The 20,017-nt window shown below is 40.4% G+C and overlaps 1 protein-coding gene across 1 annotated transcript in view; it reads right to left on the minus strand.

Moving 5' to 3' along the window:
* Positions 1–353: 353 nt before the first annotated feature.
* Positions 354–20,017, minus strand: part of RPGRIP1L (RPGRIP1 like) — a 98,857-nt gene continuing 79,193 nt past the window's right edge. Inside the window, exons 23-26 of the mRNA XM_075281859.1 lie at positions 10,123–10,309; positions 8,356–8,440; positions 3,463–3,596; positions 354–850 (exon numbers count right to left, since the gene is read on the minus strand). Coding sequence (XP_075137960.1) covers positions 759–850; positions 3,463–3,596; positions 8,356–8,440; positions 10,123–10,309 — 498 coding nt within the window. The 3' untranslated portion in view covers positions 354–758. The remainder of the gene's footprint in view (positions 851–3,462; positions 3,597–8,355; positions 8,441–10,122; positions 10,310–20,017) is intronic.

The following is a 20,017-nucleotide window of genomic DNA, read 5'->3' on the forward strand; positions in this document are numbered from 1 at the left end:
AACACGTATATTTTTCCCTTCTGTTAAATCCACTCTTGGCTTTGGCCCAAAAAGCAAAAAAACAAAACAAAATGCAGCAAAATCTACAACCCCCACCCCCAACCTTCCCCCAGCTTTTCTATAATGTAGGGCCTGTTGTGGCTGTAGGGGCTGTTGTGAGATTAGGTATGGTTTAAGGCTTACAGAAGAATAACCTGGGACGTAATTATAAAAGTGACATATTTTAATCATTATAAATACGCAAATAAAGCAAACACAATAGTGAACATTGATGATCAAATATATAAAAACTCTGTACATGCGTCATTAAATAAACGTATCAAAAAGGAACCATAAAATAAGAAATCACATGATTTTTTTTTATAGACAGTCCAAACCTATACTATTGTGCCAGGTAAACTAGGCTGAAAATATCACGTTGAGGCCTGCATTGGTATAATTTTCTACATAACACCAAATGTTAACATTTTAGCACACATTCTTGCGATGGAAACGCTTGCCAAGTATTTCACGCAGAGAACCTCTTTTAGAAACTGTTAAATATTTATGTGACTTTGCGCTTGATTGAAAACAACAAGAATGTGATTATTAACGTGAAAAACTTGGGTTGGAGTGAGCGATATGTGGCTTGGATTTCTCTATTAAATTCATTTTATTATCAACATATTAAAAGCTGGTTTTTAGGATCAAAACTGGAACAAATCTGGAGGAAGCAACAAAGTTCTGCAATCCCTTCTCCATACATAACCCCGTCTTTTTTAATCCTGCATCAATGAGCGCAGCGCCTCTGCAGCTTCCACTGTCACGGTCATCTTACCAATTATATTCTCTCCAGACACTGAATCATAAACTGGATCAGGAAAAAGAGAAAAAAATATAGAGTTAACAAAAGCAGAGTTTAGCTGGAGGCTTTTTCCTGGGAAGGCACATGAGGCCAGTTATCTATAATGGACCATCATACTAAACCACTGTGTCATCCAAACATGCATTATCAATGATTACGCCAATTATCAATAATAAAAGTGCCTTGTATAAGGTAACCCTCCTCGCTTGGCATGTTCCCCCGTACTGGCTGTTATGGATTCCATCATGAACACTTTCAAAATAAGCCATGTGACGTACGCTTGTTTATTGTGTAGATATGAAAGACAGATGGGCTGGGAGAGCATGAAAAGTGCTGCTTGCCTTTGGCAAAATCATCCAGATATAAAGATTGCTTAGTGGTTTCTTGTGATACTGGCCACCAATCTAAGCACGAGGCAGAAGATGCTAGTCCTAGTAATTCATGGACGTGTATATATTATATACTGGCACGTGTCCTACCTCTTTTATAAGTATCTGGGATGATGGCTTTGTGGGCTCACTACTTGTAGGGTGTACTTAAAGGGGTATTCCCATGACGCTTGTTCACTAACCTGCAGGCTGTTGTGCTCTCTTCACTTCCTGCTTCTCTCGGCACATAGGTGGGCGGGGTTTCACTTGCACGGGATTGGTTGTAAATGAATTACCACAGTGTGAAGCTGATGTAGCAGAGCTGGATTTGAGTCAGCTTGCATTATATACAGAGGTAACGGACTCCCTATCTCAGCCCCTATAAGCCAAATTCAATTAAACCGGCTGATAAGAGTTCAGAAATCCTGGAGCTCTCTGAGAAGCTCCGCTACTTAAAAGACACAAACAGCTCAGAGCTGATCCCAGACCCTCCCTCCCCCTCTGAGAGCAGGCAGCTACATCACTTGGGAAATGAGCAGATAATCCCAAGGGCCATAGAAATGGAGTGTAAACAATGAAGTGAATAAATTAAGATAGCGGCCAAACAAGGCAGTTTTGATAAAGCAATGCATTTAGGAAAAGTCTTAAATCCACATAAACTAGCAGTATAGATAGGATCCTTGTGATGGGACAACCCCTTTAATATATGATAATAATCCTGAGCATCTTAGGCATCTGCATGGTGCTGATACTCTATTATTCATCCTGGAAATGTAAAAAATTGACTACTGGCCAATTACAATTTTCCTTTTCAAAGGAGCCTGTCAAGAGTGCATAGGAAAACATCCTATATATATATATATATATATATATATATATATATATATATATATATATATATATATTTATATATAAGAATAGATATGTGTTGTGAATGTATTTATACTCTTCCAAGAGGAATAACACAATTACAACATGGAAAAGAAAATACTGAAGCAGCACGGCGGATCCAGAAAAGGGGGTGTCGAGCCCTCAATTGTGCATACAAAAAGAAAAAAATGGCAGCACTCAAGCAATTCACTAGAAAAAATGTGGGTTTATAAATCCACAATTACAACATAGCTATTTCATGGGAAATAAAGACAAAAAGATATGTGATTAAAATAAAGCATTGGCCGCATCCTTAAGGTGGTTTCCCAAGCAAATTGGAAAACCCAGGAGGGACCCAGGGTCCCCCATTCCATCCTGTGCAGGCACTGCCGGACACCGATAACATATTAGCAATGATGGCACTTACAGCGATTGACCACAACAGTCACCTGAGCCCCTTCACTTTTGGCTTTCGCAATACTGGCACGGGACCTAGCGCCAGAACGGAGGATGAGGGAGGTAGGTAACTTTTTTTTCTTACCCCACCCGACCACCCTAGGTTTTCCTATTTGCCTGGAAAACCCCTTTAAAATAGCAATATTTTTCTTTGTAACCACTGTATAGGAGGGAATTCTACAATTTAACAGTATCATCTAAGATTCAGAACTACTTTATTCTTGGAAATTAGAAAATCCTCAAACGTTGACTATTTGCTGACATTTGCCAAACAATTACCATATTTAAAGGGTTTATCGAGGCCTAATCTTCTGAAGCACCCACCTAACACTCATAGTTAAATGAACGGGACCCAACCATGTTATGTGTTGGGCGTCGAATAGTTTGGGCCATCAACCGCGCTGCTCAGGATGCAGTTGAGTCTTTCCAAGCCAGACATGAGATCAAGCAAAAGAGCAGGCTGAGACAGCCCCTTTAAGTAAAGATCTATAGGTGATCAAGGTGAATGCCCCATGTGAGGCCGTTTAGATGCAAGGAGGTTTTAACCCAGAGAAATAAGCATTTTCTTGTTAACTTGGTTTAACCTGTTGAACTACAGCGCTGCCATACAGCTCCATAATCATCTGGGAAAGAAATACGCTGAAACCGAGCACACAGGTTGTCAAACTCAATTTCAGAAGCCAGAAGAAGATTAAACTTAAACTGACGAGAAAGTTGGGAAGAGAAGCTTAGGAAAACATTAAAGCATATTTTATCTTCGAGTGGAAAGCAAATTACTTCCACATGTCCTCGGCTCTGGTTACTATTGCATCACAGCTAGTTAGCTTCATTGGGAGCTTGCCTGCATTAAAATTTGATTACTTTTATATATTGTCATAAGTCAAACGCGGGATGTTCAGGTGGAGACATGCAGAAGACACCTACTTTCCAGGTCTCTGTTCATGATGTCTTGTCCAGTCTGTAGTATATCTTTCAGGCTGACATTACTATAGCCTATATCGTCACACTCCAGGTCCTGCTCATCTTCGGGCGGGTCGCTGACCACTGTAAATTTAATGCTGTCAGAAAGAAAGCAAGAATTGTAGGTATATAGATAATAAGGCAGTTTAGTTTCCTGGCAATAATCTATTTCAATGTAGTGAACAATGTTCCCGATTATAGGTCATTTATAATGTACATGGGAACAGAAGCCCAGAAGACTTTGGCAGTTTATATAGCCATATACCGAAATATTGAGTATGTGCGCCTAGGATTCTGCCAAAAGGCACTCATTTGTAGACCTTCGGGGGCAGCAGAAGGGAAGCTGGGAAGACTGTGGATACTTCAGCCAGGCACGCGTTACAGTAGTACAAAAAACTCTCAAAAAGGTATAAAAAAAAAAAAATTGTTGCTCTCGGTGTTGCTGGATTGCTGGAGAGGTTGTGAAGGTCCCATTATCAATCACCCACAGTTATTTTAAGCAACTATTTTGGCTTTTATAACAACTTTCCAAAATATTTCATAAACATAATTCTATCCTTTAGCTTTTCCTATTCCAATTGTCATCTATTTCAGCAAAATACCTACATGCGTTATCTGCGACTGCTCCCAACAGACTACAGCAAGCTTTCACTCATTCACAAAAACCGAATTTCGAGGCCATGCTATAAGGCCGGGTGCACACAGGGTTTTTGGGTCTGGAATATGAAGCGGAGGCTGTCTCAGATTCTGGAGCAAAAAACGATAGCTGCGACTGGATGACGGTGCAGTGCACCAACATCCAGTCATGGCACTCCGCTCCAGATTAGGCCCAAATGAATGGGCCAAGTCGGGAGAAGGGAGTGTCCTCAGGTGGATTCGAAGAATGAGCAAGTAGCTTCTTTTTTCCGGAAGCTGGAACAGACCGCTCCCGGAAAAAAGAACTGACCGGCTCCCATTGATTTCAATGGGAGCCGTTTTTTTGGTCAGGATTTTGAGGTGGATTCCGCCTCAAAATCCTGACCAAAATACCCAGTGGGAACTCAGCCTAAAGGTTATGAGTAAGGCCACGCGGGGCAGAAATTTTCCACCTTGAATCTTGTTGCAAATTTAAGGTGGATTCCCCTTCTACATTGAAAGGGTGAAATCCACGGCATTTAAGCAACGTAATGCGTGAGCTTGAGATCTGAACATTTCCAATACTAGATGCAGATTTGTGTGGGGTCTGATCTCCCCCTTTCAGATGCGCTAAGAAAACCAATCCAGTGATTGTTCAATGCCAAATGCGCAGTTTACCCTGTATTGTAATAAATATTCCTATGTGGGACATCATGGCAGTTTTGCATGTAACTTCTAGTCCAAGCGGGCTGTTCAGTCACTATACAGGGTGTACTCTTTGGCAAACTGAATGGGCACTCAGGAGTTGAGGACAAACTTCGTCACTCCCTCATCTAGAATAAAATCCTGTTATACATTCACGTTCAGGGTACTTTGCAATTACTACTTCCAGCCTCTGCAGAACGAATAGGGTAATAATATTCTGTTCCTGACTTGGATAAAGGCAGCACTATAGACAGTCTATATTGCATATTCCCCTACAGTTTGCAGAAAATATCATCTTCAATGGTTTCCCAATTTGTCCCTGAATATGACCTTTACCCACCATTTAAGTGTCCTACCCGCTATTCCCTCTGCCACTTTTTACTAACAAACGTCACATCTTTTGTTAATACACTGTAACTACAATAATTGACCACATTTACACGAAGAAACCTATAAAAATGACATAACAGTGATCAGAATAAGCGTATAACTAGTGCACTCAGCTGAAACCCATTTCACATAGTTCCCAAACAGTATACTATTTTACTCAATGAAGGGGTTATTCCAGTCTCGAAATTCATAAAGAAAAAAAAAAAGTGTTATTTATTTATTTTTTTGACAAAGTGATTAATAGAGGATCTGTCCCACAAACCCTTCTATGACCTGACTCTGGATCAAAACTAACCACAGTAAAATGCTGCTTCCTCTGTAAAATGTGGAAAACACACACCCTTGGTAGCTTATGAAATTTAAGAAGGGCTTTTAAGACTGAGAAAGATGTATGTGTTCTTTAAGCTGGATTTCACCATCCAGACTTCGTGGCCAAGCTTTATTCCTCCTTTAAAACACTTAATTGTAGGGCAATGCACAAGATGCTTTGAGTTTGTGGTTTGTGTAACAGTCAAACTCCATTTTGGGCTGGCTCTGGGATCAGAATGCAAGACATGGCGGATTTTGATGTTTCTTGGCAGCGCAGATCAAACTCTGATCTGCTTGTAAAGATAACTGGTTTAAGGTTCGGAATAAACCTCATTTGATTATATTAAAAGTGGATCTTGGCAGCTGCTACGCAAAGTAACAAAAAAGCTCTACTCGGAGAAAACCTTCTAATTTCTGTCACGTTTGGAGACATCTTGACACGGTTTTCTTTCCTCACAGGGGTGAACAAACATTATTATTATTACATGGTCTACTGTGAAACAAGCATTGATCAATTGTAATTAGTAGTGGCATTAGTAGAGCTGGCATACGTAACGTTACCCAGGCCCATGCCCGCTATGACAGCGAGCCAGAGGAAACTCAATAGATGAAAAGACCAAATGGGCTGTCCAGGATTAGAAAAAAAATTATGATGATTTTTTTCCAGAAACCGTGCCACTTAAAGGGATTTCCCAATAGTTTAATAGTGATAGTAACAGAGACCTATCCTTACAATAGATTATTACAGGTGGTGAACGCACTTCTCTTAACCCCACAGATGAGCTTCATTCCCTACAGGCACAGCTCTGTACATTTTGTAGTGGAAGTTCCTGGCACTGAAGCTTAGGCTATATGCAGGGGCGTAAGTACCGGGGTAGCAGCTGCCACAGGGCCCGGGACACTAGGAGGCTCGGTGGCAGCTGCCACCGCTGCAGATTTTTTATTTTTTTTCAATAGGTCATTACCTGCTGGAGTAACTCCAGCACGTAATGGGCCCTATTTACTACAGTCCCGGGTGATGCCTGAAGATGGAGAGGAGCTGCCTCCTCCACAGTCCATATTTTAACAGTAGTCAAGCCAGCAATTGCTGGCTTGACTACTGTACCCAAGCAGGGGCTGCCTGATGTCTGGGCACAGGTCAGTGTACAATGGGAGGAATGGGTTACAGGCTGCCTGTGAGCAAGAGGGGTACATGGGTGTTCAGGCTGTGTGTGAACAAAGAGGGTGACATGGGGTGCAGGCTGTGTGTGAGAAAGAACGGAGAATGGGTGGTGCAGGCTGTGGGTGAGCTTGCACACAGTTTGCACCCCCATTCCCCCCTCTTGTTCATACATACCCTGCACCCCATGTCACCCTCTTGTTCACATACAGCCTGCACGCCCATATACCTCTCTTGGGGGGGAACCCATGTCAAAAGTTCGCCACGGGGCCCCGCGATTCCTAGTTACACCACCTAGTTTACTACACAGTTGGAATTTTTTCTCCAGCTCCTCACTGTTCCTGAGTACAGGTAGTCTTAATGCCTGACGTGCTATTTAAGCTCTGTAATGTCAGAAGGGTGGTGTCAGGCAGGGGGATGTGATTCACAGCTCCAATCAGAGACAACCAGTGTCAGAGCTCAGAATCACACCCCTTGTCTGACACCGCCCTCCTGACTGTACAGAGTCTAAATAGCATATTTGGCACCAAAAATAACAGCATTGATTGTTCAGGAATGGTGAGGGCTAGAGAGAAAATTTCAACTGTGCCAGAATCAGTGGAGCAGCAGCTATTAAATGATGTAAAGAGCTGGACTTGTTGCAGGTGGTGAAAGTTCCTCTAGAACAGTGGATCTTAACCTTGTTTGAGGTACCGAACCCACCAGTTTCATATGCACATTCACCAAACCCTTCTTTAGTGATAAATCAAATATATTTTTTTTCAAAATTCAAGACATAGGTATATGTTTTTTACTGGTACACAAAATGAACCGTGCATATGGCCTAGGGTTCGATCGATCCCTGGTTAAGAACCACTGCTCTATAATAAGAATGCCATTTGTGTGGCGCTGTGTCTGGAAAAAGAAAGACTTTTGTCTAATCCTGGAAAACCCTAGGCATCAGTTTCTGAAGTAGCCATTATTTGTATGTATTACAATTATTTTCCTGTGATTTCAGTGTTTATTGCGTAATATATAATTTTCTATGATGTGTCATACTGGCCACTATCATTCAAACTAATAATCCCTTTATGGGAAACTCAGCAGGAGAGGAACAACGTGTTGCCTTGGACACCTCCTAGGAAGTTTACATGGTCATATAACTTATCAGTGAAAAATACTATGCCCTCTTCTTATCAGTCTGCTTTCCACTTTCCCTCCTTAAATTGACTTTCAGTCTGAAATATCTGCAGTCTGGAGCTGGACTGTAATTTCTATCTGAGTACACAAACCTATAGAAGTCTATGGGGAGGGGTGGAGCTGGAAATGACTAAAGGAGAGAAGGAGGATTGGGCTGATGCTGGAATTAAAATAGCTTCTATCAAAGCCCAAGTATATAAAGGGGTTTTCCCAGCTCAGGGTTTCACCTGTCCTCTTGTCTCCTCTTCTCTCCCTCACCTTCCTGGTTTACAGCTCAGTTCAGCAGTATACTCTGTGCTAGTACTAAATTGTACAGTTATCTCTGGATTTACATACAGAGATACACATACATAATGAGTCCCTTGTTGTCCTTATCACTGGGTAACCCAGCGGTTAGACCCTCAGCAATCTGACACTAATTTCCTACTCTGTGGATAAAGGATAAGTGTCTGTACTAGTAGTAGCCCTTTAAGTAACCATTATAGCAGTAAACCTTGTACCTTGAATTGCTGGAGTTAGGATCTTGTAGTGCACTCCGTAATGAGTCTCGCTTGGATTGATTACTTGACTTATCCAGATGAATCACTGTAGGGGTTTAACACAAACACATGATAACTTACACAGATTGCCTTAGATGTTAGAGCTTCAATGTCATCTTTGAATAATATTGATGATTTATGGGATAATGTCATTAACTGTATTATTATTATTTTTTTCTATTCGCATAAAACAAATCTTAATTGGTGATGCTTTTCTGTAGCTCTCTTGTCAGCTTTGTTATACAGATTGGGACGTGATGAACAGTTGTCCTTTTATCATTATTGGGTGGGTGAATTCAAAAATTTATATTCTCAAGATAAACACAATTAACACTATATATCAGCCTTTCCATTATCAGAGACAGTAACCTTCTATACAAGGAATTTTATACAGTAGATAAGCATGTGTCTCCAATATGGCCACCTCAGGAAAGTTACAAACAGAGACACACTATTTCTCTTAAACACGTCTGGGTAGAAATGGCATATACGGCACATGGATAATATCAAAGTGCCATCGGTGACTTCCATGGACACTTCATTAATGCCCAGGGGCCGCAAAATGGACAAAAATAGGACCTATCTTGAGTTTTGCCTCTGGACACTCTGACCCGACATGGAACTATGATATATCATGGCCATACTGTAAAAAATAATGGGTTAGTGAACTAGCTGATAAAAATATGGCTAGCACGATGATAAAGCACACGTTCTTGTGCATGGGGACTTAAATGTAATTTAATGAAACTAATGCTAAATACATAAGATAATCCCCTTAAAACAGAACTGTTCACAGCAATGCTCATAGTTAATCTACTAGTTATCCAAATGCCTTATAGTATATTAGAAGGGAGCCTACTGCTAGATTTGTCCATATGCAGCTAATAGCATTTCTACTGCTAGATTTGTCCATATGCAGCTAATAGCATTTCTACTGCTAGATTTGTCCATATGCAGCTAATAGCAGGTCTACTGCTAGATTTCTCCATATGCTTCTTTAGCAGGTACTCTAGGCACTTTGGGCAAGATTTATTCTTACTGCAAATGAGCTGAAAGTTTAAAGGGGTATCCCATTTAATATTTTTATTCTTTAGTATCACTGCTACAAGGTATATAGCAAATTAGTACTCACCTCTCCACGGGTCTCTGTTTCTACCATTGGCAGCTCCATTTGTTTGTATGTAAGTCCTGTGAATGATTATGTGAGGAGACAGCCATAGCCAATGATAGGCCTTAGCAGTGGCCTCTACACAAATGGCAGGTTATAGCAGTCACATGTCATTTGTGAGGACTGTGATTAACTGCTGTGGTCCCCTCATAAAAACAGCTCAGGACCTGAATACAAAGAGAGCTGCTGGTGGTGGAAAGAGATGAATACTAGTTTATGTTTATATGTTGAATAATAGAGGTATTAGAGAAATTAATTAAAATGAATAAAAAACCAAAACAAAACAAAACTGGACAAACCCTTAAATTTCTGTAAATTGTCATTTAGCTGAAGCACAGGAAAGGTATGTTAAAAAATCCTAAATATTACTGAACGCAGTACTAATAGTCGCATTTGGACAACTCTAGAGGTAGACGCTCTATAACAAATCTACGGCTTATATGTCTTATTGTAAACCTTCCATTTATTCATTAGGTCTTGCTAACATAATTTATTATATGACAGTTCTCAGTACAGGCAACACATGTGACGCCGCTTCATGTGCATCCAGAATAAATTACCGCTGGTGTAATTGTAGTGGATTTTCTTGCCATTGGTGGGTTTCGGGAGGGAAACTGGGGTTTCTTCAGCTGGCAGATTGCACAGTTTATATTCCACAAATAATCTCTTTATGGTTTCATTCTGTGCAACTTCTGAACTGACATCCAGACTCAAGGATATGATCTCAATGCGGATTCTCTCAGAGAACTAATAAGAGAATAAAAGAAGAGAAAAACATCTTACTCCAACTGTATTCTCTGTATATAAAGGAAGAAAAGAATGACTAAAAGTGACAGCTTCTTGTTCTGATGTCTGCTTCAATATTTTCAGCTACAACTGCTGAATGCATACCTATCCTTCAATTATCACCATTAGTCAATAGTGGATGTAAAGGTAATAAACTTTGTAATATATTGTGTTCAACAAAAACGGCCATTTCTCCTTTATATTGGGACATCACAGATCTGTAATTTGTTCAGAAACTCTGAACTCACTGCAAAAGCAATGAGATATCATATTACATAAAGCAAAGAAATTCATGGAATCAGAGAGGGAGAGAGAGAGGTGACAAATGATAAAAAAAATAAAAAATAAAAATTAGATAATAAGGTAGGCAGATAAACTGTTATTACTCAAATACATGTAACACTTTATTATGGTAACCTACCTAGATGATATCTACACTTTAAATGTTTAGTAATTATTGAAATATAACAATAGGAACAGTAAAAAAAACAAACAAACAAACCAACAACAATACCAATATATGGTAATCCTAGAAGGTACATGTAGGATAGGGTCAGTATAAAATACAAATAACTGATATTCTAGGTAGAATGAAATATACAGAAAAAAAGGGCAGGGGGATAATACAAAAAAGGAAAAAGTCAAAAAATCTGAAGTTACACTGGAGAAATATAGACAGGACAAGGGATGTAAAAATACCTTTTAAATCTCTCCCCCCATTCACCAGTGTAAATGGGGGGAGAGATTCTGTCTGAGTAGTGGGGAAGGAAAATGCATATAATTCTGAGGCCTAATCATAGCTGAAGACAGTATGTCAGACAAGGGATACGAAATCGATAGATAGATAGATAGATAGATAGATAGATAGATAGGAGGTAGATAGATAGATAGATAGATAGATAGATAGATAGATAGATAGATAGATAGATGATAGATAGGAGATAGATAGATAGGAGACAAATAAGAGGGAGATAGATAGATAGATAGATAGATAGATAGATAGATAGATAGATAGACAGATAGATAGGAGATAGATAGATAGATAGATAGATAGATAGATAGAGACAGACAGACAGACAGACAGACAGACAGACAGACAGACAGACAGACAGACAGATAGATAGATAGATAGAGTATTTGAGATGGTGCTGTAGGTTTTTTCATGGAGCACGACTGTATCAATTTAGTGAAATCACATCAGTCAACGAGAGGAAAGACTATCTCCAGTTAAAAGCAATGTGGATTCGGGCAGCCATCATGATATATTGAAGCTTTTAGAACTGGGAATATTTGAGGCCTGTAGGATTAAGGTTAAGGAGAAAAATGGGGGCTGATAATGGAAATAAGGGGCAGAAAAGTCCCTGGATCATTGTATGTATGGACAGAAGTGACAGGCATGTGGGTAGGTCCACCAGATATGGAAAGTCATGCCTAAGACATTGCATCCCCTGAAACAAAGGGGGGAGACTGTAGAATAACTGCTATGTAAGGGAGCGTTCACACTACCGTCGGTGTCCGACAGGTAGTGTCCGCTCCTAGTGTCCGCTCAAAATCTGTCACGGACATTAGGAGCGGACACTAGCTGTGTCCGTGACACCTGTCATTCATTTCAATGGGCATCGGGTGCGTTCTTTTGCACTCCGTGCCCGTCCTTTCCTGTCCGCAAGTGAAGATGTCTGACTTCTCAAGCAGACAGAAAAACCCTGCATGCAGGGAAGGACGGGCACGGAGTGCAAAAGAACGCACCCGATGCCCATTGAAATGAATGACAGGTGTCACGGACACAGCTAGTGCCCACTCCTAATGTCCGTGACAGATTTTGAGCGAACACTACCTGTCGGACACCGACGGTAGTGTGAACGCCCCCCTAAGCTGTGGAGGACTAAGTAATGCCTGTGAAGAGCGACCCGCCAACTGCCTAATCAATGTACAACAGTCTGACTATTGGGTTAGGGTTAAAGTAAAGTCAAGGTCTCGCTCCCAGGCTTCCATAAAGTCAAGCTGAGTATCTCAAGGCGGGGCATTCAATAGGCTATATATATAAATGCACTTTAAATGTTTAAAGGGGTCGTCTAAGATGGATGAGAAATGTGATAAAATAATACAAGCAGCTTTACTTCTATTTCAGTCAGAAGCCGTTCCAGCACCGCCACTCTATTCCTCGGCTGCAGCAGTGACATAGCTATACACCTAAATGTCTGCTGCAGCTAAGATATAGTTTACTACCATATACCAGTGTGTTCACACATGGGTGTATGGCTATGTCACAGCTGCAGATAATAAAGAGACGCTGCTAGGAAGAAACAACGTGACACGGGATTAAACAAGTAGGTAATGTGCATTTATTATTTTATCACATTTCTTCCTTAGGCATGTTTTTTTGTCAAACTGATTTTGTCCTATAATTAGGAATAAATGGATTTGCCTTGATGTCTGGCAATTCTGGTAAAGGGCTCGAGTCACTTCTGTAATCTAAGAGAAAATACATCTTATTATTTTAATACAGTCCTGTTTGTCCTGCCCTTCTTGTTCATACAGAAGTACAGTAAAGAATGAAGTTCATTTTTATCCAAGTGAGGGCCACTATAAGTAGATCAATGAATGGGGCAAAAAAAAGACAAATGAAATTCACCAGCAGCTTTTCTTTATATTTTTTAGTGGTCTGTTAAAAAAATTTGCAAAACACATGACACCCTGCCATCAAAAATGGACAGTGCACACGCAAACTGATACATGAAAATGAATTGATTTGTCTATTTTGCGTACCTACCTTACTCACCCCGAATACATATTTGACCCATATATAATCACTAGCTGGTACCCGCGACTTCGTCTGCGGTGATTGTAGAAGTGGGTATATACAGGCGCGGGTAAGGTTTTCGTACTGTGTATAAGGTATGGGATATGAAATGTAACTGTGTATCTTGTTTTTGCTGTAATTCTGAGAGCACATGAGACTTTTGTGTTGAATGTAATTTGTATTTCAGCTGCTATACGGTGTTGGTATAAACTGTACATAGTGTCTTTGGGACAGAGGTATTTCAGGTTAATATACTTCGATATACGACATTGTATGGTTTGTTATTTTCCGCCAGTACATGTCAGTTTTGGGCACAGGATACTCTCGAGCAGCCACATAAAGTCTGGCCCTGTGCATGACAGTTTAGTAACTCCATGCGCCTCTTAGCAATAGCAATTAACCCCATCATGTCCCTCACATTAACCCTTGTGTAAGAGTTACTGATATGTGAGAGACTTGGAGGTAATAGTTAAGTATCTTCATTATTGAGGTTTATTAGTAACCCTTATATGGGACCCACAGGGGTTAATATGAGGGACATGATGGGGTTTATTTCTATTAATATGAGGCACACAGGGGTTAATATGAGGGACATGATGGGGTTTATTCCTAATAATGTGAGGCACACAGGGGTTAATATGAGGGACATGATGGGGTTTATTCCTATTAATATGAGGCACACAGGGGTTAATATGAGGGATATGATGGGGTTTATTCCTAATAATGTGAGGCACACAGGGGTTAATATGAGGGACATGATGGGGTTTATTCCTAATAATGTGAGGCACACAGGGGTTAATATGAGGGACATGATGGGGTTTATTCCTATTAATGTGAGGCACACAGGGGTTAATATGAGGGACATGATGGGGGTTATTCCTATTAATGTGAGGCACATGGAGTTACTAAGACTAAACTAATAACCCCAAATGCCGGACATTAATGAGAACAGTAATCCTATGTACCTGTGTGTTTTTCAGTGTCACTTTGCTAGCAGCTTCCTCTTCTCCTCGGGGAATGTTAGGAGGATGCAGACCACTATAGCAGGCACAGACCTGAGCGATTAAGCTCCACCCCCTGGGTTTCCTGCACCCCTCTCAAAGGGGAGTGTCTTTATGCTTGAGCTCTAGCAGCCCACTGAAGAGACTCGGACTTCATTTAACTCTTGCAGGTCCTGTGCTGCTGGCGTGCCAGTGAAATATGGCAGGAGTGCCACTCTTGGCATGTGTGCCAGGGGTTGCTGACCTCTGCTGTAGAGGGTAATATGAATTTTGTGGCTTGCTATGGTCCAAAGTGTGTGAGATTGCAGAAATAGTGATGTGAGTTTGGGTTTTGTGGGGGTCCTGGGAAAAACGTATGTGCGCTATTGTGATGAAAAGTAGCCTATTGCGCAATCGAGTGTAGTGACTATGTTTGTGGAAAATTTCAGCCAAATCGTATGGTCGAAAGTGTGTGAGATTGCAGAAATAGTGATGTGAGTTTGGGTTTTGTGGGGGTCCTGGGAAAAACGTATGTGCGCTATTGTGACAAAAAATAGCCTATTGCGCAATTGAGTGTAGTGACTATGTTTGTGGAAAATTTCAGCCAAATCATATGGTCGAAAGTGTGTGAGATTGCAGAAATAGTGATGTGAGTTTGGGTTTTGTGGGGGTCCTGGGAAAAACGTATGTGCGCTATTGTGACGAAAAGTAGCCTATTGCGCAATCGAGTGTAGTGACTATGTTTGTGGAAAATTTCAGCCAAATCGGTGGAGCGGGTTTTGCGTGATTGAGGAACAAACATCTAAACATCCAAACACACAAACCCACAAACATCCAAACTCACAAACTTTCACCTTTATAATATTAATAGTATTAAAGGGATACTCCGCTTCCACAAACCCTTCTGACTAACCTATCACACTCATCCACATAAAGCCGCCACCACTTGCCACTTACGTTGATGAGATACCAGTATGCCCACACCATACACAACTAGCACACAACAGGGTAACACGGCTAGAGATATTCACTCTTGGGGGAACGTTAGAGCCAAAGGACATTCTTACAAAAATTTAGATTAAAAAGATACCGTGCGTTATAAAACAAAGACGAATACATGCAAACCATGTAAAATAAAAGGGGCTAACTTACAGACTTGGTGGTTTAAGCCTGGCAATGGAGTGCTACAGGAGACCGGGAAAGACCCAACAGGGTTCTGTGCCAAAGGGCTTTCTATGGATCCCTGACACCCCCTCCCCCTCCCCAAGATACTTCCTATCTTTTCTGAACAAATGCACAATGCCTGGCAGGAAAGAGAAACAGATCTGATATACGGCAGCTCATCCTCAAACATCCACAGTACGTAAAAGGGGGGCCTGAAGAGACTCTCTGCTGGGTCCTTGGCTGAACAAACAGGTAAGTATCAAGTGTTTGTTATTTTACGCCTCTCTATGCTATAACACTATGAAATGAAATTCCCCTTTAATTGATAAGCCAATGTATTTGTAAAGGAATAGTGTTCCTGTTAGTCACTTTTAATATAGAAGCAAATATTGAGACTTATGAATATTGTCTTGCAATGTATATAATCTATAGAATTTCATGAATGTATTAGCAGATTTATAATGAACTCAGGCATAAAATGTGGCTGGACCTAGCAGCGCCTTCCTTACTGCTGAGCCTGAGGTAATACCGAGAGATGGGACGGCTGGATCTGAGCGCATGATCATTTATTTGCAGTGAATATCATATTACACAAGAAGCTAGAAAAATTACAGAGCAAATGGATCTGCTGTCAAGGCTACTTTTTTGTGGGTTTATAGTTTTAAACACAGCAGCCTTTCCTGGTGTGTAATGATCAGAGGACTGCCAAGTACCTTTCAGAAATCCACACTACAAATGTAAATAACCCAGGACCTTGAGCAGCAAGCAAAATCCTGTTCAAATAAATTCTTCAATGGAGCAAATAGAGAAATGAAGCCGAGTTACATGGAATTTCACAAACTTTAAACAAAAATGTATGGAGTCGCTTTATGAGCCGCAGCAGTATCCCCTGCACCCAGTCGGATCACCCTGGCCTGTCCGTGTACAACATGGTGGCTAGTTCTTTAGATAGCCACCATTTATTGCAACTTTTGTGAAAAAAATAGATAACACTTGCTTCCAGCTGGGGTTGAAGATGGCAGCTCCATTTTCAGGGGTTGTCATCATTATTTATGGGTATGCCAGATTTTCTAGTCCCAACAGGATTTTTTATACTAGGATAGGCCACCAGTATCCCCTCTGTTAGGGTCAGACACCCGGGCTCTGCACGAATCTGCTGCTCTGGCTCTTCACCATTGAAGCTACTGCTATAGACACAGATAGGTACAGAGCTTCAGTAACCTGGCACCACCACTATACAGTGGACAGAGCTTCAGTCCTCAACTTGATTTACATGAATAGGAGCAGAGCGGTTTCTGGTCGCATCTACAGCAGTGGCTTCTGACGTTCAGACTTACTCAGAACAGCAGATGGTTTTGGGACCGGATGTTGGGCACCAATTGCTCACACTGATGGCCTAAGCTGTGGATAGTTCATCAGTATGAAGGGTGCGGATAATAATATCGGCTGTGGAGTAAGAGTTGGCACCTATTTTGGGAGACGTTGGAGTCAGAGTCGGAAAAAGTTACCCGCACTGACGTCAAAATAAAATGATTATATTATATAATTATTAATATTGTATGATTAATTAGATGCAGATTTACTTTCATAGGAATCAATAACTAGCTTTTTAATGAATTTGAGGATATTTATTACTACTGACTGACCATTTATTAAGGAGTTGGAGTCGGTAGTTTGACCCTAGACCACCAGTGAATTTTTTTTTCCTTATATCTGGTTCTATCTGTACTTGAGAGCCAAAAAATACAGGCGCGTATACTAAAAATGAAGACAGACCCATCTATTCATACCATGTAGTCCACCTAAGAACAAAATCCAGGTAACTGAAAATTAAACTTCAGATGTTTACGGTCTTTTAGAGTAAAACGTACTTGTATAAGTTCTCCGTAAACCTTTCTAACCTGCTCCAACACATTACAGGGAAAGAAACATCCGCACAGGAAATTTAATTAAAAGTGAGGGCTATTTAATAAAACCCAATGACTCCGAATCAAACTTGTTTGCCTCATCCAGTATCCCGCTCGTGACAGTTTGCAGATTTAGACTATTACAATAGAAGGCGGCTTTGAGAATATTTATTTGGAAATGTTTTTATTATATGGACTAAGACTGAGTACCCATTTAAGACGACAATTTTCACAGCTGTCAAGCTGACTGAATATTTGATGTGTGCAGGCTTCTCCACTCCTATAAATGAGACATTTCCTTTCATCTTGTACCCTAACACACGTTACCTAAACCCCCCAAATCTGAATATTTCAATAAGGTTCTTTCATTATTCACTAGGTTCATGGAAATTTTACTAGGGCGACCACATTTTTCTGTCGTTATGCATACAGGTACAAGCCTTCAGCTGGCAATATTACCACGATTAGCATAGTTTGATGAAATATTTAAAAGGTTTTCTTTTTTTATTATTTTATTACTCTAAAACCTAATAAATCAAATGACTGCCAAATGCCATTAAGGTGACACTCTGACTGCAATGTGCTTTTCATATTCAAATGTGAAAACAGGGCTGATGAAAGAGCCAGCGGATTTCCCGTCTGCTGCCTGCAGCTCAGACTCACACGTACATTGTATGTATATATGGGAGGGGGGAAGGGGGTCTTCTTATTAAATATAGACTACCATAAATGAAGAGGGAGCATGTGCGTTGGGGTGTGTTAATACAATAGTTTTTCATATAATAATTGCAAATTATTTTGATTTCATGCGTCTTTATTGCATTTTCATGTAAAAATGTGTATAATAAAATAATAAATAATCATAATAAATGCAGAGCAGCAGATATGAGATATATTATACTACAGGGTTTAACATCTTCTCTCCTTCCCTCTTAATCCCATTCCATAAATCCAGTGTGCTCTCTCTCCTTCAATAATCTTCACTCCAGCCACATACCTCATTGGAGAATTCTTACTATCCCTATCATAAAGGAGGCAACACCTATAGAGGACCTTTTGCCCACCGTCACCAAGTCCAACTGTTTGTATCTTTCAAAAAGTGCTGACCACTGATTCTGGCACAACTGACACATTTTTCTCTAACCCCCACCATTCCTGAACTATAGGTTTTAGCACCCACTATCCCAATTAGGCTCTCTACTGTCAGATTGGAGGTCTCCGACTTTTGGCTCCGTCTCTAAACAGTACAAATTGCTCAGGAATGGTGGGGGTTAAGGAAAAAGTTCCAATTGTGCTGGAAGTAGTGGAAAGCAAATATTGGATGCAAAGAATTGGACTTGATGGTAGTGATGAAAGGTCCCTGTTAACAAACTCATCATCCTATAGCTTTAAATTTCTCCAACTCCTTCAACTACAAACTCGTGAACCCCAAACAATGTGGTTTTAGCATACTACGTTCCAATGTCTCAGCTGTCGGTAAAGTTTCAAATGACCTAGATGTTTAAGTTTTGAGGACACTAATGTTTTTTTTAGCATCTAATGTATATTTCACACATCTGCTATTTTTCATTTGTCTTTCTTGTGGACCAATATACTCCTTAGTGCTGTAAGAAGACTGACCTATGTTCCCATCTCACACACATACGTTCTAGAGCCAACCTATCAGTAAGTCCTTACTTAGCTTTACTCTTGGCTTAACATATGCCGATACAATATAGGCAATATAACTAGTAACAGTGTCTACACTGTTGTGGTGGTGTTGGTGGTATGGACACCCAGTTGTTATGATGTGAATTGATGCCTGTCAAGCATTTTATTAGTATGGATTGATATTGTATTAAATTTGTTTCATAAGAATTTGGCATCCTTGACTAAATTTGAGAACACGTATGGGTAGACACATTTGTATGTTTTTGGATGAAAGGAAACCAGAGGACACAGAGGAAACCCTCAGCAATGTGAGTAGAACATACAAACCTCATACATACAAACAGTGCCAACAGCCAAGCCTCCATATTAGCACCATTTTTAGTGGATTTTTCCCAATAATATTGTGGTTTTCATTTTCTGACTGATCTTGCTACCTTTCAAACTTCATTTGGATCTTACTGACACTGCTTTATTGTCTCTGCCATTGGAAACCATATTGGCAGGCTTTTGCTGACCTCTCTTTGTCGTCGATACCAAGATATTTCTCAGGATGTTACATTTGCTCTCTAGTCTGTTTCTTTCAGCTAATAAACCACTGCAGTGTATAGTACTGCTACTACTACACTAGAAGTCCAATGCTTTATGTTCGCCCCCTCCCCGAATCTGGACGAGTTATAATGAGTACTGTGTTTTTCCCTCCCCTCCGTACAGCTTTCAGGGCAATGTGCTGCCAACAATCTTGTATTTTTTGACAATCTGCCATAAAATGAGCTATCAGCAGCGCAATTATATGCGGCAACTATCTGTAACAAGTGTTAGTATCAGCTCTTGGTCCGATAAATGACCAGTTAATTTTAGCCCAATAATGTGAGCGCACAAAAACTGTCCCATTGGGGAGGTCCATCTGCTGCCACAAGTGACCGCCATGTAGACTTAGTCTGAATGTTAGTACTATAAGTCTACTCTACCATCAGTGACGTATATATACTTATTTCTTTTTCGCTTACATCATAGCATTAATTTCTAATATTGATAGCCTATCCCTATCATAGTTGCAGGGATCTGGATCTGTTTGCACAGATGTTTACATGGTGGGACCAATGCTGCCCATTAGCCATACAATGTGTCCCCATATAGCGGTCACCAACTAAGAGGAAGATGAGACTCC

Source organism: Leptodactylus fuscus, chromosome 7, assembly GCF_031893055.1.
Source record: "Leptodactylus fuscus isolate aLepFus1 chromosome 7, aLepFus1.hap2, whole genome shotgun sequence".
Lineage (NCBI taxonomy): Eukaryota > Metazoa > Chordata > Amphibia > Anura > Leptodactylidae > Leptodactylus > Leptodactylus fuscus.